At 39.3% G+C, this 24,441-nt stretch overlaps 1 protein-coding gene across 1 annotated transcript; it reads right to left on the bottom strand.

Moving 5' to 3' along the window:
• Nucleotides 1-2,220: 2,220 nt before the first annotated feature.
• CDC45 (cell division cycle 45) lies at nucleotides 2,221-24,097 on the bottom strand. Its single transcript, XM_075012610.1, has 19 exons — nucleotides 23,978-24,097; nucleotides 20,964-21,023; nucleotides 20,543-20,635; nucleotides 19,820-19,957; nucleotides 18,713-18,856; nucleotides 17,631-17,686; nucleotides 16,681-16,729; nucleotides 14,458-14,519; nucleotides 13,920-13,970; nucleotides 12,414-12,533; nucleotides 11,824-11,955; nucleotides 11,337-11,435; nucleotides 10,532-10,693; nucleotides 10,208-10,346; nucleotides 8,942-9,025; nucleotides 7,242-7,360; nucleotides 5,005-5,081; nucleotides 4,086-4,152; nucleotides 2,221-2,353 (listed from the first exon to the last, which is right to left on the bottom strand). The coding sequence occupies exons 1-18, from the start codon at nucleotides 24,026-24,028 to the stop codon at nucleotides 4,088-4,090; spliced, it is 1,701 nt and encodes a 566-aa protein (XP_074868711.1). The 5' UTR covers nucleotides 24,029-24,097; the 3' UTR covers nucleotides 2,221-2,353; nucleotides 4,086-4,087.
• Nucleotides 24,098-24,441: the final 344 nt, after the last annotated feature.

Below are 24,441 nucleotides of genomic sequence, written 5' to 3'. Positions count from 1 at the left end.
GAGGCAGTTACCCCATCTCAGAAAAGATATACTGGAATTCGAAAAGGTACAGAACACAGCAACAGAAATGATTAGTCGTATAGAACAGAACAGTTTCCATATAAGCAGGGCCCTACCAAATTCACAGTAATGAAAACTATGTCAAGAAAGGTAAAAATCTAGTCTTTTGTGTGCTTTCACACTATATTATGTAGCTTTCATGAGAGAGACCAATGTTTCTCAACATCAGAGTTCTGACCCAAATGGGAGTCGCAGTGAGGTCACAAAAAGTTATTTTAGGGAAGTAGTGGGATTACCACCCTTACTTCTCTGCTGCCTTCAGAGCTGGGTGACCAGAAAGCAGCAGCTGTGAACACCCAGTTCAGAAGACAGCACCTCAGCAGCAGCAGCACAGAACTAAGGATGGCCATACCACACACAACTTCTTCGCACAATGCAAAGGCAACCTGTGAAACTCCTTGCCAGATGATGTTGTGAAGGCCAAGATACTAACAGGTCCAAAACTAAAATAAAACTACACAGAATTCATGGAGGACAGCTCTCTAAAGGCTATTAGCCAAGATGGGCAGGTATGGTGTTCCCAGCTTCTGCTTGCCAGAAGCTAGGAATGAGCAATAAGAGATGGAATTACCAGAGAAGGAAGTCATCAAGTGATTCTGAGGGACGTGGTATTGGCCACTGTTGAACAAGTCACAAGTTCTGCATGTTTCAGTTTCTGCAGATTTGAAGTGAGGCTATCTACAGTTCATTAATCAGTTAATTTTCATAGCACCTCTGAAGTAATTACATACTTCTAAGCACTGCATTATATCACCTGAAGTATGCTGGAGCAGGGAAAGTGAGGTGACAGGGGGAAGGGAAATGTTACACTCAGCACAGTCTAACCTGATAAATATGCAAAGCGGGGGGAGGGTGGGAAAGATACTTTTGATGTTATGTGGTCAAGTGCTCCGACTGTTGCAATTTGGCTCAGGGATCATATCGACCAAAATAAGAATATATAAAAGTTATTTTATTTGAGTAGAAATACACAATTAAAATTTTGCAATGGCTACATTTAAAGTCCCATTAGTTTAAAATTAATCTACGTAAAATCTATACAAACACATGGTAAAATGCAGGTAACAAAACATTTACGGTCAATATATACATAAAGACAAATAAAATTCACTTGTGTAAGGAATACAGGCAGACACTGAAAAGGGGGGAAAAACCCACTCTTAAAATAACCTAAACATCACAAACACATCAAATAAATTGATACTTATTGTAATAACACAGTATGGAGTTGTATTCAGGGTTCTATCAGATTATCTGACTATATGGGACATCGTTCGTATCTTCACAATTCATTCACCACTTGCAAATATTCTGAGGACTGCAAAAGGGGGAGTTTAGTTGGTATGACAACCATTTGTGTGACTAGTATCAAGTGCAGCATCCATTCCCTATTTAAGGATCCATGTCCTACCCTGAGAGGTGGGATGGGTGTTATTTAACTTGTCCATATCTAACATACTGTCATCCATGCTGAACAGCACATCCATTGGAAGTGCCATGCCAAAAGCCATTTTGTGTAGGATACTGCAGTTTCAAAGTGACTGGCTAAAGATATGGAGGTAGTATAGGAATTGCCTCTTTGGGCAATGCTATTAACACAAATGCTGCCAAAGAACAATTGTTCTATATTGCTTTTACAGGTTCTCTTTCAGTATTTGTAATTGATCAGCATTTGGATTTTAAGAGATCTAAAATATTAAATCCATGCCTCACAGAACAGCTATTATTAGAAGTTATAAACACACAGAGATACGCCTTGTGGTATGTATTAGCAATTGATTTCAGAGTGGTATGTACAGAAACTCAAAGGGAGCTTTTCCCCCATGCCTTAAAAATCAGGTTCCTGCCACAAAGCATTCAACAATCTCAACCAATAGATTTTCCTTTGTTACTCAGACTTGCTAGGCAGAGAGACTGCTTCCTGGTTGCAAATTTGTTTTCCCCCCATGAAACTGAACTCCATCAATACATACAGTTTTATTCAAATGAATTCTTCCTTAGGTTTTAAAAAGACACGTAGGAAAAAAGGTCAATTCAAGGTCAGTTCTGTAGAGTGTGACTTTTTTTAAAAAAAAAAAGAGTCTTCAACTTACTATTTGTATCGCTATAGAAAGGCATAGGAGACTTCCAGATTGTCAGATGCTTGGCGAAAGAAATGCAGTTCACAAGTAGCTTTCTGCTTTAACTCAAATGACAATCTGGATCAGTGGGGTCCAACTGGTTCTTAAATCAGGAGGGTCTTGACAAAGAGTGCTAAGCACCCATGCACCAAGGGTGATGTCCTTCTCTCTGCCTATAAGGAAAAAGAAGATTTAAATCCAGGCCTGTTGCAGTATATCAGTGACAGCAAGATGGTGCATCATAACTTCAACACCAGGAAGAAAGACAACCTTTGGGATCTTAGTGGTATTTTCTGCCAGTATCCAAAGTGAAGCTGGGAAGGAAAAGCAGTCTGGAAGGCAGAGTGACCAACCACTGACCTAACAGGTCCCAAAAGTAGTTGGTAACCTGATGGTCTGAAGTTTTGAACGATTTTGAATACCAGAAGTACTAATTTCCACGAAGGAACTTAGCATGACATATGTGAATAAAATCTACAAGTCCTTCCTGACAATGAATGGCCCTTGGGAAAGTCTTAACTTTCTGCCTCAGTTCCAACATCTATAAAATGAGGATAAAATTTGGTTACCTCACAGTTGTGTAGTAAGGATAAACTGTGTGTTAATTTTCCAAGATCCTTTTTGAACTCTTCTAGAGAGACAACCAACCACATACTCCCAAATGTGGATTCCAAAACTACTTAGCGCACACAATAAAATTTCTCTCACGAAGGTTAGTCTCATGCCAGGACGAAAGGCTCAACAGACAATGATCAGAATTACAAGGATTTAGATTTTTCCTAGACATTCCAGCTGTTACAGAGTTATCCAGTAAAGTGTAAATTACTGAACACTAGATTTAAGGAGACAGAATATGTAACAGTATATGCGAGGCCATAACCAAAACCTAAAATAGACATTAGCATCTAAACTAAAATTAAAATAGTGGGACTGAAATACAGTTTACTAGTGAAAGAACTACAGTGCAGACTTCTCAGCTGATTATTTAAAGAGTATGAATTGACATGGTGTTTATTTAGAAATATCCTGTCTCCTTTTTGGTACATTAACAAGACTTCTGCGGTACAACTTCATTACTATCTGCAAAGTTTTAAAGTGCCAACTTTGTCCTGGACAACAATTTAAACATCATGAAAAAATTAAAAAACTTTGTTTAAGTAACATTAAGGTTATCACAAATTTTCAAAGCCAGGAAATGCACTGTTTACACCAAGATTCTGTCTTGAACTCAAAACTGCTGCAATGATTAAAGAGAATTTTAAAAAAGTATGAGTCAAGGACAGAGTATTAATCTTTATTTTGAATATCCTGTCTTCTGTCAGTGTTTCAAAACTTAAACAGTCTGCTCACTTTTAGTTTTAAAACAAAAACAATCCTCAAAATAAACTAACGAAAGATATAATGTTATTTAACAGATGGAGAGAGCTTGGTTTGTCTCTCGGGGGGGAAAAATTGCAATTATGTACAAAAAAAAAAACCCACACAGTTTGTGTGTTCCATCTGGATTAAAAAAAATCTGTTAATGTTTTTGGGAGGCATATTTAACCGATAGATCTAGTAATGTGTTTTCAGGCACTAACTTATTTTGGACACATATTTAAAACTATATCATGTACAATATAACTTTAGAATAATAGGTTTAAACTAAAATCAACCATTCATTTGGGCTTGTACAATTTAAAAACCACAACTAAATATTTTTCAGAAGTTCTATTTTTGATCCATGCATTTTATGACAATTTTCAACTGATAGTGCCTTTTATGGGTAGACAGACTCCAGACTCAGACGAAAAAAATTAGTTGGCTTTGTTTGAAATTGAAGCTTATAAAATTTGCTGCATCTTCTGAGAACAGCCTACCAGCAAATCACGTCCAAGAATTATTTCTTCTTTCACATAAACTTACCCTTAGGATAACAGAGAGATAAGTGCATCTAGAAATTTGCTCCGATCTTCCATTTTCAGTTCAATTACTAAAAATAATTAAAGATTTATTAGTATGAGGACAACTGCAGATATGCCAAATCTAAAACTCTTGGATTACATACTTTTAATCAAATTATTTTCTAAGTTTAAATCTGAGTAATACAGCAATATGTAGTTTACTGTTTTGTTAAGAGAGACCTGAGCAAATTCAGAATTCCAGATTCTCACTCTTTAAATATGCTCTCCATTTTTAATTCAGCAGACTTGATAGATTCTAGATGAATAACTGTTGCAGAGCACATGCCCATATCATAATTTTGAGAGTTTAAACTTTGTCTATTTGCAGAAATGCACACAAACCTTTCCAAAATACAACTCCTTTTTGCTAGCTAAAAAAGGATGTGTGAAATCTCTTTGCATTGATGTCTCTTTCAAACATACAAATGTATTTCAAAACAAATTTTAATGAAGATAAGCCTACACCATAACTACCATGGAACAATAACTGTTTATGGTTACATTTCAGAGCTCCAGTCAATTCAGGTGTAAACTGTCATTCCAAATAAATAAATAAATAAATAAATTTCACACTTCTCAGTCATAACTAAGAGATTTGCATATTAACAGTAGCAGTTTTTAATTGCAGTACTCCGAGATTCCAATTCATGAAGGACCATAATATTTAAATAAGAATTGTGTGTTATATTGCAGATTGCTTGTGAAGCACACCACACAGATGTTCATCTTCTTTGTATATATTAAAATTACAAAAACTGCTGCTTTCCAGAATGGTTGAGATCTTTAGGGAGCCTCTTGTCTAAAACAGTTGACACACTGACCCCTAAAGGATTTGCCAGTCAAATGCAACTTGTGGACACAGGTGTTAAAGAATTACTTACTAGACATGTCGAAGTGGTTGTGCAAAGTCCTGGAATTGGTGCTCTCTGCAGCTTTTTCAAATGCTCTCCCAAAAAAGCTTAAAAAACAAAATAAAAACTCTCTACATTAGGAATATCACCTCATTAAATTGGCAGCACACACTGTTTTTGTAACATTCCAAATCTTCCAGAGAAGATAAAATAGCCTTCCTTTTCCACCCTAGCCTGCCTGGACCAGGCATATTATATCCTACAAGCATGCAGCCCTGAAAGTCCAGAGTGTATGCACTTCAGTTAGTCACTGTTGCCCAACAGCCAGCTTGTCCCCCAGGAAGTAGACTGAAAATTCACATTAGGTGAAAACCTCTGAAGTAGTCAAGATTAACACACCTGATGTATGAATAAAACAAACGATTCCAAGCATACCCTGAACTTTAGCAGGATTTAATTCTAGCGCCCATAACAATTGTTAAATGTTTCCAAAAGTAGCCCAGTGACTGAGTAGCCTAAACATGATTTACAAGCATACTGAAAAAGTCAGGGCATATACAAAAAGTATAGTCACAAAACAAGTCCGTTACTTTTATTTTTAGTAGTGTGACAAATATTAATAAGAACGTAAGAATGGCTAGTGCATCTGACTAGTGGTCTATCTAACCCAATTATCTTGTCTTCCAACAATGGTCAATGCCAGGTGCTTCCAAAGGAATGAACTAAACATATTCATCAAGTGATCCATCCCTTGTTGCTCATTCCTAGCTTCTGGCAAACAAAGGCAAATAGCCATTGATGAACCTATCCTCCATGAATTTACCTAGTTCTCTTTTGAACCCCGTTAATGTTTCGACCTTCTTGGCATCCTCTGGCAAGGAATTCCACAAAACCCTCGATTTAATGGACAAATGGGGGAGGGGTGCCCGCTATTCCCCAAAATCCGTTAAATGCGAGGGTTTACTGCCCACCCACCCCTGCCAGGCCCCCAGGCCTACCTACCCCCAACTTCCTCTGAAACAAACACAAAAAAAAAAACTCAAGCCTGCCACAAAATGGAGCCACCTCACAGCGTGCGGCCTGGAGAGGCCACAAACAGAGCTGCCACATGCTCCTCCCACCGGGTGTGAGGTGCAAACAAGTGTCAGTCTGCCCCTTTATGCGCCGCACCCCTGGTGGGAGGAGTGTGTGTTGGCTCCAGTGGAGGAGATGGCAGCTCCTCCATGCTGCAGCAGCGGTCTCTTATTTCTTTGGGTGGGGAGAGAGGAAGGGAGTGGGGAATGATGTTATGCACCCCAGAGGACTTTGGGAACAACGGCAGGGATGTCCATTGTTCCAGAAGTCAATTAAGTCAGGGTCCATAAAAATCAAGGAATTACTGTACCTTCTTTTGTTTTAAACCTGTTGTCTGCTAATTTCATTTGGTAACCCCTAGTTCTTGTGTTATGAAAAAAGTAAGTAAAATGACGTTTACTTTCTCCTCACCAGTCATGATTTTATAGATCTCCATCATATCTCCCTTAGTTGTCTCTCTTCCAAGCTGTAATGTCCCAGTTGTATTAATCTCTCCCTATATGGAAGTCGTGCCATGACCCCAATCATTTCTGTTGCCATGTTCTGTACCTTTTCCAATGGCAATATCTCTTTTCTGAAATATTCGTATCTGCACGCAGTATTCAAATGTGGGCATACCATGGACTTCATATTGTTTTATTATTTATTTGTTTCTTAATGATTCCCAACATTCTGTTCACCTTTTTGATTGCCACTGCACCCTGAGTGGATGTTTTCGGAGAACTATCCACAACGATTATAAGATCTCTTTCTTGAGCGGTAACAGCTAATTTAGACCTCATCATTTTATACTGATAGATGGGATTAGTATATTTAATGTTAATAAAAAGGTATTTATTGCTTAAAGGTAAATAAATAAACCAATCAGAAAAATGAAGATGATTAACTGGGGAACCATATGCCTATATTGCATAGGCATAGCAAGAGATAGGGTGGGTGAGGTGTTTTTTTTTTTTTTTGGACCATCTTCTGCAAAACAGAGAGCTCCTCTGATATCTGTAAAAGGCACCTCACTGTCATAGCTGAATACCCATAGCAAGATATTTAAAATATGTACAATTTATCATTAAAGACATCATTGGAATCAACTCACTTAGCAATAAAATATATACCTTGGACACTTTTCATGGAAGAGGCTAAGCTGACTGATGCCATGTAGAAAACAAACTTTAAAAAACAAACAAACAACTCACTTCTTTTTGTCTGAGGTTTCGGTCTCTGGAGGAATCCCCACCATGATCACTGTGCCCTGCTCAATATCCAGTGGTGCTGCTGTTATTAGTGGCAGAAGTTTACAGCGTTTGTTTTTTGTCTGGAAGACAAGAAGTCCCTCTGTTAGGCAAAGAACTCAGAGACAATACAATCAAGCCTCAGATCTGCATGAGAGGTGCTACTAAACATGTTGACTTAAGTCAGTTCCACTGCAGAGCAACTGAGAGTGCCTTCTTTATTTGATCTCCCTGTCACAAGCCTAGTGACTTTAGGCATAGCAGTAAGTGACCTAAAGAAAACGAAATCAATTTTTAAAACAGAACAGCTAGGAAGCTTTGGACATGATTTCCGGTAAGGAAGAACGCTGCCTTTTCTCATTAAAGCAGGCATTGTCACCTTGGTACATAAAACACGTGCTGTGCATAAGTGAAAAATCTGTGGCCATTTCTTTTGTATTATTTTATAGAAAACAAACTAAGACTGAAAAGTTTTACTCCACTAAGCACATTCCCTTCCTTATTAGTGTAATGCTCCTTTACCATTCCACAGGTCTGCAAAGTGGAAAACTCCTGGGAGAGTTCTGATCTCTATTTATCAGAGACAAAATTCACTGTTATCAGGTTTGTGCTTTGATAATCTAACCCTTTTTAATTAAGTTCTTCAAAGTCTCAGAGGTAGCCCTGTTAGTTTGTACTCCAACAAAACAAAACAGCAGAAATGTAGCAAAGTCAAAGTCAGTTAGGATGAAGCTGCACTGCATTCCGCTTTTGGAAGTCTAATGCAAATAAGTGAGATCAGAAACCCAAATGAGGCAGGAATTTACATGTCTTGTGCTTTATTTGCATATTACCCTGCAATCTCACTTCTAGAAGGGCCTTTTCTGGAAGCAGAAACAGCCATGTAGACGGGGTTCCTTTGAAAACAAACTCCGTTTTCAAAAGAACCCTTCTTCCTGAAACAAAACAGGGACTTAAATAAGAAGAGAACCCCTTATAAAAAGAATTTTGAGTAACACTCCAGTCCTGCTAATACATCCCTAAAGGGGTCAGCACACATGGAACTTATTAGAGGGTAAGGAACTTTGCCTAATTTTCAGGAGGAAAAAAAAAGTAACGTACATAGCGAGGATTGCTCATGGTAATATCATTATAATACTCTCTGACTGGGTGATATGTTACTATAATTTTAAGCCCTGTGTTTTATCTGAATTGAATACTACTTTTGTATAGTTTAAAATATGACTAGTTTAGCAAATACTCCTTAAAATTCAGTTTGAATTGTTATAAATAGAGGTTTACTCTTAAATATTTATTGACAGAAATAAAATATTTTGGGCTTTTAGACAATAGAAAATACAGGATTGGTTATGTTTTCAGAATTACAAACTTTAGTTAAGTTCTCTGCCATGACAAGTTTGTTAAAAAAAATAGCAATTTTAAATTTTAGTTACTATCATCTCCGTATATTGTGGGATCTCAGCTCTCTCCAGAGTTGAGCAGATCTAAAACATACAGTCTTCCACACAGGGTAATTTGTACATTGGTGCTCTATTTCCCAGTTATCTGAAATGTAACATGTATACTTTAATACTTTATCCAGTGATCCATTTCTTAAAAAAAATCCAGAAGAACTACATACCCGGAGCAAGAGCTACCTAGCTGTAAAGCTTTAATTTACTTACAGAGCAAACAAAGGACTTGAGCAAATATTTACTGAGCAGGCAAAGAGATGCTGGTTTGGAGAACAGTTTCACATCTGGTGTGCCCTGGGAAAAGAAAAGTTAACTCAGTTATACCTCAACAAACCTCATGGCACTCCAGAAAATTTTAACAGAAACATTTCCACTTATAAACTTATCTTCAATTGCATACTAAAAAAACCTAAGGAACCTGGCCTTAACTTTCATAAGCCATAACGCTGGGATTGCTGACTTGACTATCAAGCCAAGTACCAGGACAAGACTTGATTCCTGTCTTAAAACAGAAACTGAGTTGAAAAAGTAGTGCTGTCAAAAGGGCAGCTGAGTGTACAGGAGGGGAGGTAATAATAGCTTTCTGAACCATCTAAAGCTGTAGTGGGAAAACCACAGCCTGCTGTCTACCACTGGCCTATCAAGGTTTTTAATCAGGCCTTCAGGATTACCAGTCTGATGGCATAGTAGGGCTAAGGCAGCTTCCCTGCCTGCCAAGACCCTGTGCTGCTGCTAGAGGAGGCTGGCACACCTCCTTCCATTGCTGGGTTCAGGGCGTTGCATACTGCCATAATTGGCAGGTGCCTTCCCACAGCTCATATTGGCTGGGAATGGGGCGCCATGGCCAATGAAAGCTGAAGGGGCAGCGCCTGCAGGAAGGGCAGCCCACAGAGCCATCTGCCCCACAATACCCAGGAGCCGCTGCCAGACATACCATTTGTTTTCGGGCATGGTACAGAGTCATGGTGGGTCAGAAAGAAGCAGCAGCCTGCCTTAGCTCCACCATGCAGCTGACTGGGAGCCACCTGAAGTGAGTGGCACCTAGCTGAAAGCCCACTGCACAAAGCCCTTGTGCACCTCAACTCCAAGCCCAAACTCTCCTCTGCTCCAATCCTCCTCCTGTGCCCCAAACTCCTGCCCTGAGCCTTCTCCTGAACCCAATTCCTATATTCATGGACCCCTACAATTTCCTTACCCAGGTGTGGCCTTTGGGACAAAGTTTGTCCACCGCCAGTCTAAAGGACCATCCATTAAGATATAATAATTAGCAAGCAATCTATTCTCCGCACCTAGTAACTGTAAAGTATGTCAGGACAGGAGGATTGTCAATATAAGCTGATTAGCAATCAGTACAATACAGCCTGAAACAGCTTAGCTTTCTTTCTGATCAAGCTTTCATATCTACTTGACATACCAATGTGGACAGTTACAGTACAGAAAGTCAAATGAGGAGGAACAAAAGTACTTAAGTCTCACCTCCATCAGATGGCAGTAGAGAAAAGGGCCCTGAGACATTACGAGATTGGTGCAAATGCAGCTGGCTACAGTCTGCTGAATAGCACGTAGTTGTTTTTTGGCTAGTTCCAGCCCATGATGTAGATTGTCAAGGTTACACCTATAATGCAAGAGGAAGAATAAAAATACTTTCATGTAAAAAAAATTCTTGTTAATGGTGTTACATCTAGGATCCTTGCTTTGAATCTTCTCTCAAAAGTATTTTAATAAACTTAATAGTTATGAAAACAATATTAAGAAAAAAAATTGTGGGGTGGTGGGGGGGAGAGAACATGTGCATAATACCTTGAAAGACTGTCCAAAGCCTTGATAAAATTATTAGTTCCAGGTTCATCTTTTTCTATATTCTCCATTAAAGAAGCTGTTGCATAGACTATGTCACTTGCTAAAAATTTGTTCTTAAAACCAAAGTGAATACTGAAAGTCTGTACCCTTAAGTTCTTCATTCTGTAAAGTAGACCCAAGCAATGGAGAGGAGTTATGACAAAACCTCTTATAATCTGTTATACTATTGACATTGATTTCCTACTTGTTAATGGATGGCAATCAGCGGCACAAGGGTAAATCTAACATTATGTTTGATCTCAACAAGTTCGTCTGTCCCGTGAAAGCTCATCACAGAATAAATCATTTTGTTAGATTTTAAAGTGCTACATTTCAGCTGCTTTATTTTGCTGGAGTACAGATTAACATGGCTACCTCCCTGTTACTGTTCATTATGTTTTCTAAATAGTCTTATTCCTATTCAGCAATATTGTTATGTCTTTTAAACAAACTGTGGCATCTCTTTAAACAGCTAAGAAAGGGAGAGCATGGTGGTAGTCTGAGTACAGAACAAGGAGTCAGAAGTTCAGGCTTTATACCTGATGTAGTAGCATCAGAAGTCTCTCAAAGCCTGATTCTGAGAGATGTCGAGCTTTTACAATTGGACAAATGAAATAAGGGGCATAAGCATCAAATCCTCAGCTTCTGTGTTCCAGATTACCAATCAGTATTAGAATCTACTGTATATGGAGGCTGTGAAGCTTTTTAATGTTTCTAGCACCTTACAGTATTGAACAGAAATTTAAATTAACGAATAGGATTTTACCCAAACTTGAGGGCAGATTCTTCTATCATTTCATGCAGGTTCTCCTTTAAAGAAATGTCCATGGAATTAAACTTTTGTTTCACCTGCTTCAAAGGCAAACTACAAAATGGGAAAAAGTAATGGTTTAAACATGTATTTATAAAGTAGAAAGCATTCAATAGGTCAGCTCTAATTTACATCGCTTCACATTCATCCACCTTCAGTATGGATGAGTGGATATGGGAGAGTACAGGTCACTCACTTCATATATCTACTGTTCAATAAAAGCACGTATGTTAAAACTAAAGAGTACATTAGTGTTAGCAGAACAGAAGTAATGCAGTGGTAGGTCAAACCTCTCTGCCCATAACAGCACTTCCATATTTAATATAAGTGCTCACCTCAAAATTCTTATCTTTATTATATCCTGAATCTTTTTTCACATGCTTCATTATTGAAGGAACAACTACATAGTGCTCCCTTTTCCCAATGAATCTTTATAACTCACCCCATGTCAGCAAAAAACTCCTGAAGCCTCTTCTGCCCTTGTACTGACCAAAGTTTGAGACTAGCAGAAGTATAACAAGTGTTACAGAGGCTTTCATATAGGGACCAATGTTGATAAAGAGCCAGGCGCAGACTGAGGACATTAACAGGAATTAGGGAAAAATTTTGAGTGTATATATTTATGTTTACAAATTAGTAATGAACTTAACAATTGTTTACTATTCCACCCCCTCCCCACCATACACACCATTTAAATCCATATTAACTAGATCCCCTGGAATAAAGATTTCCAAACGTGAATAAGAACATTGTGAGTTAGTCTTTGAGGCAGCAGTTATCATTCCCTCCCCATGTCTTGTTTTCCTGGCTTTGAATTTGTAAGCCAGTTCTGTAGTTCTGGTGTTACCGGAGTTATGTTCAAATATTGGAACAGGATTCATCTGTTCATGTATCTGTTTCTTCCAGTTCAATTCCTAGCTTCTAAGAAACCCTCAAACTTCCTTTTCCTAGATTAGGACTTCACTGCATCAAATCAGGGTTGTTTGACTTTTTCGAACCTCCTCATTATTTGTAGACCAGACATAAGGATACTCATACTCAAACGCTATTCTCATGCAATCAATAGAAAGGGAGTTCTTGTCATCTTCATTACGGTGATTATGCCGGGACACATGACGCTGTAAAGTTCCAATATCAGTCACATACTTCATTCTTTTAAAAAAAAAAAAAAAAAAAAGAAAAAAAAATAGTAATTTTTCTTCCCCTTGGTACTTGCATTTTTGTTAACTACCAAATTGTTTCTTAAGGCTTACACCTTGGCTAGCCACTGTGGCAGGGTGAGGGCAGGGGAGAAAATACAAGAAGAAAAAACAGGGTCGTTTTGAGCTGGCATTAAGACAGAGTGGAAGCAGCTAGGGAGGAGGCTGACCTCAATCAATTAGGGCCAGGCGGTCCCATTTAAACCTACCTTTAAAACCCTTTCCTCAGCAGAGCAAGGGGAGAGAGGGTGAGAGGCAAGTGGATCAGAGTAGTGGAAGAGAGAAAGCTCGAGAGGAGCAGAGAATATTAGGCACACCAGAAAAAGCAGGGGGCAGCTAAGGAGCTTCAGCAGTGAGTACGTGGACTTCCTAGCCCTGGTAACCCCAGGCTCAACCCTGGGAGAAGAGCTGCTGCGCCAAGGGCTAAGGGAGTCAGCTCTCCCCAGTAGCAGCTGCACAGAGTCCCTGGACTGGAACCTGTAACGAGTAGGTGGGGCTCGGTTCCCCCCCACAGACCTCCCCTCACCTCAAAGGGGGCAACTGGGCCTTTAAAGTGGGACCAGTAAACTAAAGAGAGGCCTGGAGGCTAGGAATAAGACTGACTTTGTCACACCACCTTCAGATAAGTGAGATCTTATTATGAAATGATAAAAAATGTATTTCTTAAAATTTGGCACCACCTAGTGATCGGTTCTCTCCCTCCTTCACTGCACAGTATACAAAGTCAATCCAAACAAGGATCTTTATTGCAGTAGTAATGCATATAAAAATAAAATAATTACAGAATTTACCCTCAACCTCACAAAATAGAGAGATTAAAGAAGGCAGGCATAAGGAGAACAGAATACACAAACTGAAATCTACCAATATAATATCAGCAGTTTGTACAATGGAAGACAGAAATTTTTGGTGGTTACTGGGAGATAAATCTATGCCTGAAAATAGGAAAAAAAAATATGATTTAGAAAATGTTTCAAGCTTTTAAAAAAGTGCATGGAAAAAAGAAAGTGTTTAAAAGTAGCGATTTTAATTATTTTTTCCTTTTAATGGAGCTATTGGAAAACAGACCTCTTTAAATTACCCACAGTTAAAATGTGTGAGTATTCTACAGAGTATTAACAGTTATCGTTTTATAAAATGAGTAATCTGCAAGAGAATACAGTTCATTAGAAATGTTTTCTATTGTTTGAATGTTTTTCTCAATTAAAAACGTAATTTGTTTGAATAACATTCACACATGAATGCAATAGCCTGACTTATGTACGGGTGTAAATTAACATAGGGCTCCCCTGATATATGAAAGCTATTAAGAAAAAAAAACAGAAAACAACTGGCTTACTGTGTGATTTTATCTTGAACCCATTGGTCCGTAAGTCCAACAATAGCCCACCTGAAAAAAAAAAAAAAAAAAAAAAAAAAAAAAAGGTGTGTGTGTGTGTGTATATGAGAAAGAGAGTCAGGTAGGAAAAGATTATAGTGCAATATAAAAAGTGAAGCCTGTAAGATGGCTGTTTTTATAACATTTAGAAGAGGAATACGTGCAGCAGGAACACAAATGCTTGTGAACTAAATTAATCACAGAACATGTTCACATGGGAAAGCAGCTGTATTTTTACTTGACAAAATAATTCACATACATAGCCACAGAAATCATTTCAATTGCTCTACTTAGTAAGTATCTGAAATGCACCAGCTGAGTTTTTAGTGGAAGTACCTTCCACCAAGCGTAAGACATACATTTTCTCCAATATAAAATTAAAAAGTCACACATACACATTGGATACAAATACTGTTGAGGAATTTATCTATTATGCTACAGAATTAGCTGGTGCTATTACTGCAAACAACAAATGTTACGCCATAACTGAACTACATACCACAACATGTCATTCAAGTCTTTAGACATTATCCAGGCCAAATCAAACATCACCATGGCAGACTAAAAGAGAAAAGAGGACTGATGACTTGCTGTAACAAATCTGAATTAGAAAAATAGCAGACCTCTTTTGAAAAAAACATCATACACCAGATTAGTAGCAGAGCTTCTGCAGGACAGACAGGTTTGAATCTGAATTCTAATTTCTCAGGCTATGTCTAGATTAGAGTGATTTGTTGACAGAAGTCCCCCACTTGTAAGACCTCCAGACCTCAGAGCAGATTGCTCTTGCGATCTGCTCTGCGGACTAAGTATGGCTTGACTTCCCGTTTGCTCTCTTAACAAAACAGCCACCCGGAACCACAGCAGACAGGGTCGCAGGTCATCATTTCCTTCCAGAAACCCCAGTAAGACATGCCTTAAAGGGACCCCCTAAACACCTGTTCCCTGCCCATGCTGAGGCATGCCTACCTCCATGAGGGACAGCACAGCTCCTAGAGCAGGGCTTCAACGCTTTCTGGGAGACACAGCTCTTTCCAGCAAACCATGTACCAGAACAGCCCCTGGACTTGTGCTGGCCCCACCCAGAGGTGCTACAGTATCTGTTGCACCTCTTGACGACCGTTCTCCTCTTCCTCACAGAGAGGTAGAGTCCAACACCACCTTTGAGGAGCTCACTGTTGCTGCCAGACGGTCACACCTGAATCCCCACCCCCGGGTGCAGAGGCCAATCTGAAGGCACTGCACTAGTAGAACTAGTTGGCCATGGGGTAGTGGGACAAGCAGCAGTGGCTCCAGAACTTTCACATGTGGAAGGACACCTTCATGGAGCTCTGTGCTGGGCTCTTCCCTGTCTTCTAGAGAGAGGACACCCAGCTGAGACCCGCCATCATGTGGAGAAGTGGGTCACAGCCGCCCTGTGCAAGCTGGTTATGAGAAGGAACAGCTCTGTAGTCTAAACTTCATGTTTAAAATACCTGATTCCCTTGAAAAGATAGGAATAAATCCAAACCAAATCATCTGAACCTTTACTTTCCTTTCTGAAAAGTAAATGGAGTTCCATACACGTCTGAGTATTTCAGATTAGACCTATAAAAAGGGGTGTTCCTGTATGTTTATTTTATGAACACTGTAGATCCCGCCCCCACGCACAAGCCTAATACTAAGGGTTTCTTTGACCTGTTTTGAGCCAGGATTTCCTCTTCCCTTCTATTTACAACTGGATTGCTGGCTCCCAACCCAAAAGAGGCCGCACTTCAGATAATTTGTGAATCACTTTAGGATGCACTTTTAATATTATGATCGTTATGCAGTAATGTGGACTCACTTGTGCTACAATGCCAGGAATTCCTGGAAGCCTACTACTAGAAAATAGCGGCACTGATGGCTATACCAGAATTTTCTATTTACATCTATGAATACCAAAGGCGATTTCAGAAATCCCAGAACTCAAATCTGCTTAATAAAGGTATAGGAAGGCGAACATAACAGAGTGGGTGGGTAAACTATGACCTCTGGGCCACACTAGCTAGTCAGGATTTTTAATTCAGCTGAAGAGTAGGGTTAAGGCAAGTTCCCTGCCTGCCTTTATCTGGTGCTTCTCCTGGAAGTGGCTGGCATGTTTCTCCAACCTCAAGCAGGAGGAAGGAAGGGCAGAAGGCTCTGTGTGCTGCTCTCACCAACAGACACCATCTGTGTAGTTCCCATTGGTTGGGAACAAGGAATTGCAGGCAATGGAAGCTACAGGGACAGTGCCTGCCGGTGAAGACAGTGCACAGAACAGCCTGCCCTCCTTCCAGGACCAAGATGTGCCAGCTGCTTCTGGGAGTCACATGAGCCTGGGGGAAGAGCCTATATTACCCTTGCTGCACCACTGGGTTCCACCTGAGGTAAGCAGCAGCTCCTCAGAGCCTGTACCCACCCCCACGCCCTTCCTTCCTGCCATGAGCCTCCTCCTGCACCCCATTATCCTTCTTGCACCCCAACCCCAGGCCTACGTTCATGGCCCACCACAAAATTTCCCTATCCAGATGTGGCCCTCAAGCTAAAAAGTTCGCCCACCATTGCCACAGAGGCTGCTTGCTACACTTTGCAGTAAACCAATGAGACATAATGTAATTACAACTGAGTACAAATACAAATAAGTTAAAGAACTTTATACTACATATTGAAGATATGCTTTCTGGTAGTTTCACATTTGTGGCAAGTAGCACTTAATACTTACCGAGGTCCCATGGTATTCATATTGCTCGTAATCAAAGAGAATTTCTTGTCTAAAAGGGAAGAGAAGCGTTTGCTTAAGTAGCAAATTGGCCATTTGCTTTAAGTTCTTTATATAAGCAAGAAAAAAGCAAAACAGCACTTAACATTGTTTTAAAATTAGTACAGTAGAGTTTCTATGTTCGTGAACCAAAGGTTTGCAAATTCAATTAGCAGCAAGTGACCAGCAGCCATCACTTCCCGCGGGGCACTAAGCAGGAGCGCTGGCAGCCGTGGCTTCCCTGGGGCTCTGGGCAGGGAACCCTGGCAGCAACGGCTTCCCCAGGTCTGCGGGCCCCCTATATTTGCAAAATTCAACATTTGCAAGGGTTCTCAATACAGAATCCTTGCAAATTTTGAGACTGTATATTGCAAATATGAAAATCAAACTCAGTGGCTAAGCCATAGAGGGATATTTTTCCATTAGTAAAGGAGTTACGTTTTAGCAACACTGAAATTTATGAGACAGCAATGTAGTTTTTATTTTTAAAGCAACCTTATCAAATTCTATTATCCACAGTTCTCCCTGACTATCAGTCTATACAGTCCCCACGGACACTAATAGGATCACACAGGGAGTGGATCAGGATACGATTTGGTCATATGACAGATGAAATAAAAGTTACATACAATCAGTTAATGGCCAACCATCGCACTTAGTTGTGGACAAGTTTACAAATGATTACATTTTTAATAAAATAAACTTCCAGCTGTTCTACAAAACAGCAAGATTCCTTGCCAGACAAGACTTAACACAACTTTCAACTTTCCAATTCAGAATGAAATTTCAGCTGCAGCATTGTACTTCTAGCAGTAAAGAATAGACTTTTCTGGCCTCAATGTAAAGATTACTATCAAAAGGGGAGGGAGGGTAGAAGAAAGGAATAAGTTACATAAAAAAGTACTGAAGCATACCTACGTGCCTCCCACTCTCTCCTCTGTCTTCTTTTCATTGTTCTCTCCACAAAATCCTGCAGACAGGTTTAGAGCCAAAACACAAGAGGACAAAGAAAAGATTTACTCAAAAGGTAAGTGACAATCCAGTCAGTTTAGGCCCATAACTTAGGCTTGGTTAAAACAAACATTTAGTAAAGCTAATATCACAAGAGTTTTTGAAATACTTCCACAGAAAAAAAGACTGATGAACTGGCACCATTCTATATTATAATTTTGTAAATTGAGAAGATTTTAAATAACTGGTTGACATTTAGAATTACAGGACCTAATCCCAAAAGGTTCCAAGTGCCCTCACTTCCTTCCATGGCTTGGCCCTATAAATGTGCCTTAGATATACTGTCTAATCAAGATTCAGTGCCCTGATCATAACGATGGTCAAAGACAAAACACCCACTGTAGAGCTAAGAATCTGAGTTGCATTTTGAGGTCACCATAAGATTTTAAAAACAAAACAAACCACTCCCACACAAAGAAGTAAAGTAGTCTCATTGGGTTTTGTGTTTGTTTTTTAACTACAGCATGGTTACAAGTGCAAAATTAAGACTATTATCCAATCTATGAATTTTTATATATTTAAATGTTTGGATTCTTCGGAATTTAAACATTAACTCTATATTTCCTGCTTTTTAAATTATTTTTGGTAAACTGAATTTTTGGTAATTATTTTTGCACTTAAATTATTGACGTATAGTCTCACGCTTAACTTCATGGTCTGGCTATGGTCTGAAGAAGTGGGTCTGTCCCACAAAAGCTCACCCAATAAACTATTTCGCTAGTCTTTAAAGTGCTACTTGACTGCTTTTTGGTTTAACTTCACCATAACTTTTTTTTGTGTGTAGATAATTCTAGAGTATCCTTTAAACTTTTTTCCTTTTTTTAAACTTATATCTAGGCCTTATGATCTTCTAATGCAGCCATGACTTTTGTTTAGACTTCATTTGCCTGAAACCCAAATGGTGTTAGCACACTTGTTGATCTACAACAGAAAATGCACGTTTTTCTTGAAGCTTCATTGTGAAAAGTGGGGGGTGGGGAATCACCTCTTCAAATCGTTTGCGCTTCCCTGAAGGCTCTGAGCCGTCACTTTCATTCCCAGAGTCCTCTTCATCCTCGTTTTCATCTCTGAAGATATCGTCATAGGCAGGAATTTCAAGGTCATCATCCTGCTTAACCAACAGCTTAATCTAACACAAACAAAGTGTATTCTGAATACAACAGCTCATTTTAACTGCTGAAGAACTACTAGTTCTTCCACCCACAAATGTACATCACTTGTTCTTTTTAGTTTAACGGATTAACCCACCCACTCTTGCTCATCTACTCATGCTAGAGCATCAAAATCTTACTGGCTACATCTACACAAGCCCAAAACTTCGAAATGACCATGCAAATGGCCATTTCGAAGTTTACTAATGAAGCGCAGAAATACATATTCAGTGCCTCATTAGAATGTGGGCGGCCACGGCACTTAGAAATTGCCATGGCTCACCGCCGTGTAACTCATCCAAATGGGGCTCCTTTTCGAAAGGACCGCGGCAACTTCGACATCCCCTTATTCCTATCTGCTGATGGTGTAGACATGGCCACTCTGTTAAAATTAGGTGATTAAACCGTATGCCCAGGCTAGAACAATGGCACTGTCTCCACATGGCTTGAGTTAAATATATTTATTATTCTGCACGGCACAAGGTAAGTGTAGCACTACAAAACACATTGAAATTATAAGTGACTTTCAAAGCAAAAACAAAGCATGTCTGTTGAACAACGTTGCCAAGTAATTTTAGACTATAAACATGTCAGGATCCTTTTTTTAAAATGTTATCACTAGTTACTGAGATGAATTATATATCCTGAAAGGTGTCACCTTAACAGTAATACAGTATGTTCTTTTCAATAGAACAGAACTTACATCCATCTCTGTGCATCTCAGGTAGAGCCACCACAGGCACTTGTGGTATAACCTTTTTCAGCGTGAAAGCATATTTTCCCCTTCTGACCATCTAAACTACTAGTGCAAGTTATTATTCATTTGTTTTCTGTTTTGCTGTTAGCATGGTGGAGATGAGCTACGTGGAACGGAACGGAAGATGGTGAGTCACCTTAAGTTCCCACTAAGATATCTATTCTGTTCAACAGCTTAAATTTACCTGTGTCTCATTGTAAACATTCACTACATTGATAGGCCTGTGGGTGTCACAGATAAAGAAAAAGGTATCTTCCTCTGGTTGCAGAATCTCCAGGAGATCAACATTGGCACCACAGTTTATAAGAACAAAATATTGGAACTGGGAAAAAAAAAAATTACCTAAATGAGCAGATTGTTTCCCATACTAACCAAATGTTCACCCACACATAAATAAATTAAACTTAGTAAAACGTTTTGCCTATAAAGCATTTACTTTAGGACCCATCTACATTAGACTCCTAATCTACAACACCTCAGAGAAAACAGACAGAAGTCTTGCATACAAGGACAACGTGTTGAGTTTTTAGGGATATAGAGACTGTTGAGAGAGCTAATACCGCACTCTAACCTTTCACAGCTAAAGATGGGTTCAAATTTAGTTTATATAGATTAAAAGTGAAATCACTTTACATGTGTTATCTTGGCCCACCTTGGAAACCCACCACACCATTTGATCCATATCTGAAATAACAGAAGCATTTGCTAAACCAGGATTATGGTTAACAGGAAAAAGGTGTGGAAATCTGCCAAGCATTTGTCTATTTGTCCATTTAACTTTATCCAATGTTATTTGGCTAACTGTTTGAATCTCAACCCCAAACTTCACTCTGAAATGAAGGAAAGAGTACTTAAAAATTACAACTTTGTAATAGGATCACATAGAAAGCTTGCACTATTTTTTTACCTGATCTTTATGTTCAAGAAATGCAGTTTCAAGTTCTTGCCACCCAGATACTGGGACTAGTGTATACTGTACATGATCACATTGAAACAAAGCCTAGAAAGAAAGCATGGCTTTAACAGATGAGAAAAAACATCAGCAACTCTAATTCCAGCTCCTACTATTCCTCTTTACAGGTACATCAAAAGTATCCAAAACTACATTTCAATATCTAGGTATGAATTATTAAGAATCAGCATAATATTTACCAATATTTTTTCATAACAAGTTGTAATTTTTTATTTTTCCAACATTTAAAGTTGAACTAATTTTATAGAAATTTGCCTTTCATTTTTACTTCTATATATTATTGTATAAATTTTTAAAAGTGATTCCTTCCTCTCAGTTCTGTTGTGGTACGTAATTATGATTGTCACAAACTTACTTGGAGTATTTTACAGGCACATAATGCATCTACATCTGCTGCAACAAGAAGAAGAACACGCTGAAAAAAATTGAAGACAGTATTAATTAGTGCATATATACTGCTACTGCATAGAAATGCAGACATATTAGGTCATTTGCAAAGGAATCAGTTTCCATCAGTAAAATTTAAAATCTTTCAATGCAAATACAAAAGAAATAAAATAAAGATGAGATCATATTGTCATTATTTATATAAAGGTAATCAATTAGACAAATGAATGTAATTTAAAAAAGAAGGGAGATCATTGGTAGATCCATCTATTCTGGTAATTGTTTTACATGGTACATTTTGTATGTTAGCCTTTAAAGTGCTACTTTACTGCTTTTTTTGTTTTGACAGTATATAGACTAGCACAGCTTTCTCTCTGTTACTCTCCAACGACAGATTTCTTTCTGCTTAATTCTCCTGTTAGCATAGCCTAAGAGAATCACACAACAGACTGCAGCATGTAAACAAACCTTTGCACACACGTTGGTGCAAACATGTCATCTTATCCTGTTTGATTATATTACCTTGCTCAGTATGGGCTTTATCTAACAATAAGCTCTATCCAGGTAGAGCCATACACATGGCTCCTTTAAATCAATGGTCTGGATAGAGCTCACTGCAGCACTAGGAACAAAATCAAAACTGTTTTTTCAAATAATATTAACAACTTGAAGAGTTACATTATCCTCGTGAAAGCATTGCCCCTTGTATTACAATTAACATCTAAGACCAGTTAGAGTAGTGTAGACATTTCACAGAATACTTAGTTTTTTCGCATTCAGACCAGTTTCTCCAGTTCCCAGAATAATTGCTTCAAGTAAGCTCCACCAGAAAAAAAGTTTAAAATATTTTTTTAATATTTTAAGTAATACTGTTCCTTTAAGTTTAAGAGCAACACAGAGGTTTAAGTAGTAAAAGTAAAGTACTCTTCACAGTAAGATAAAGGCTACACTTTGCAAACCTTGTCTCATCTACCAAATTGTCATATCCTGAATCTGTAATGGGGATCATTTCCATTAACCATTTCAGAAAACATCATTATACTGGCCTATGTGGGTAAGGCATAATTTTTAAAGTTCAAAGCCATTCAATCCTAGAATAGTTTTTATTGATATTTAAATAATGTATATATATACACAATCTGCACACAATGGCATAAACAACCTGAACAAGTTTCAATAACATCTTGAACACTTGGGAAAATTGTAGCAGAAGTAGAGATTCAATAGCTAAGATGAGGATGGTTACATTAAAATATCACTGTTCTTTTAAGCGCTGGTCATACTAAACTTTTTGAGTTCTTCTGATATCGGACACTCAGCAGCACAGCTTCACTGGTGGGAGAACTTATTAATATAGGCTGCCCAGCAATTTTTAATCACTTTATCATCTAGATATATGCTGATTACAATTTAACAAATTGACTCTTAAATGTACATGAATGCTATGATGATAGAAGGCTAATTGCAAGATGATAGCCAATGGAAATAGAATACAGAATTACATGTCTGTGCAACTAAGGCTACAGTGATTTTCAAAAAACAAAGTTCTAATACGTTTTTACAAAAAAAGATTTAACAAGAAGCTCTAAATAACACATAAGAAAAAGGTTTTCACTGTGAAAAGGCATGACAGTTTCTAATTTGGATCATCCTGTTATTAGACAGTAGCTTTAACATCCGATGTATTTATTGAACTTTTTGACAAAGTTAAATAGATCTACTTTTCTGTAATTTAAAATCTCACAATGTAAAAAGTAACATGACATTTGCAGCATTTACTCGCCTGAAATTATGTTAAGTACATATTTATCAGAAGCTGGCAATCTTATGACCTTTGTAAATTAATTTATTACAGGATTTTTCTCTAAACTTTTTGCAGCCTAATATGTAGCTTTCAAATAGTTAAATCTCTAAACCTAATTTAATGTGACATGGTATTTTTCATTCAAAAGCACAATCCATCACAGTGCTTAGTGCACATGAATTAGTGAGATCCATTTTACAGCACTGAAGATCTCTCACTGAAATCAGGTTTTGGCTAATAATAATAAATAATAATATGGAGATATACCTATCTCATAGAACTGGAAGAGACCTCCCAAGGTCATTGAGTCCAGTCCCCTGCCCTAACAGCAGGACCTATCACCATCTCTGACAGTTTTTTTTTTTTGTTTTGTTTTAAATCTATTTGCCCCAGATGCCTAAATGGCCTCTTCAAGGATGGAACTCACAATCCTCGGTTTAACAAGCCAGTGCTCAAATCACTAAGCTATTCCACTACCACTGCCCCAATTTTTGTCTACACCACAAAATTATGTCAATCTAACTTAGGTTGGCATACAACCACTGCAGTCTTAAAATCATTTGTGTGTATACACTTGGCTCTATGCATATTCTGAATTGTGATGTACCCAGCTTTGTGATGTACCCAGCTGCGGACTCCTAGTCCACTACCCCACCCAGGGCTCCGCAGCCAGATGGTCAATGTAAACCCTGCTCTGTCGAGCTCGGTGTGAAACCAGCAGCAAGTGGGGAGAGGAGCAGAGTGCTCAGCCGCGGGCTCTCAGGGCCGGCGGCTACCACAGCTGTGCCACAAAGCTGACAGCAGAGCAGTACACAGTATGGCCGCTCCCTGAGTGACATGGTCCCACCCCGGCTGGGCCGTACGGAGTAAGGACCCAGCCCGACTCACGGGAGAAAGGCACCTGGGGGCTCCACACAGCCGCAGGTCTCTCCACAATCTAGCGAGGCGGCTTCCCCCTTCGAAAGCGACCCCCCTCAGCTCCCACCCCCGAAGCGCCCCAAAGGCGGGGGAGGAGGGGCAGCGAGGGAACAGACAGGAGCTGGGGCAGGGCAGCCCGGCCCGCGGGGGTGCGAGAGACAGACCCCTGGCGGGCGACGGGTTAGCAGGCCCTACCCCTCCAGCCCTTCTCTCCCCTCCGGATCACGCTTCGCTACCCGCCCAACCCCCATGCCGCTCACCTGGGTCACAATCACCTCGTAGAACTCCTTGCGGAAGTCGGAGAGGAACATAGCCGAGCCCGCACTGCAAAGCGCCGAGAACAGGAGTGGAATAAGGGCAGCTCCCTCCGTTGACTTCGCCCCAACCTCAGTCAAAGCAGGCGCCAAATCCCGTCCGTACCCATTGGTCTCAGTCTCCGGGCCACCCACCAATAGAATTCCAGTACTATGTACACCGGCAGGCTGATTGGGCAAGCTATCTGATCATCTCAGCCTCTCCACCAACCACAAGGCGAGTAGGGTCACCGCTAAACTGGCCGATTGGCCAATCTAGATGGAGAGCTCCTGAAACCGCCATTTTGTTTGTTAGTATACGTGTCCTGCCTTTGTGGCCATTTTTGATATGGGCAAAATTCCCCATCAGACCCAATATAAGCTGTAAACAAACTACAAGCTCAAAATAAAACTGTTTGAGGAATGAATGG

The sequence above is a fragment of the Carettochelys insculpta genome, chromosome 18 (genome assembly GCF_033958435.1).
Source record: "Carettochelys insculpta isolate YL-2023 chromosome 18, ASM3395843v1, whole genome shotgun sequence".
Classification (NCBI taxonomy): domain Eukaryota; kingdom Metazoa; phylum Chordata; order Testudines; family Carettochelyidae; genus Carettochelys; species Carettochelys insculpta.
Note: the sequence above shows the minus strand (reverse complement) of the source record. Positions and strands in the feature narration are given on the sequence as shown.

Coding starts and splice junctions, on each gene's coding strand:
- CDC45 (XM_075012610.1), bottom strand. CDS start 24,028: ATGTTCCTCTCCGACTTCCGCAAGGAGTTCTACGAGGTGATTGTGACC. Junction 21,024..23,977: donor ACGAGGTGATTGTGACCCAG/GTGAGCGGCATG, acceptor AATTTTTTTCAG/CGTGTTCTTCTTCTTGTTGC. Junction 4,153..5,004: donor CAACCACTTCGACATGTCTA/GTAAGTAATTCT, acceptor AATTATTTTTAG/TAATTGAACTGAAAATGGAA.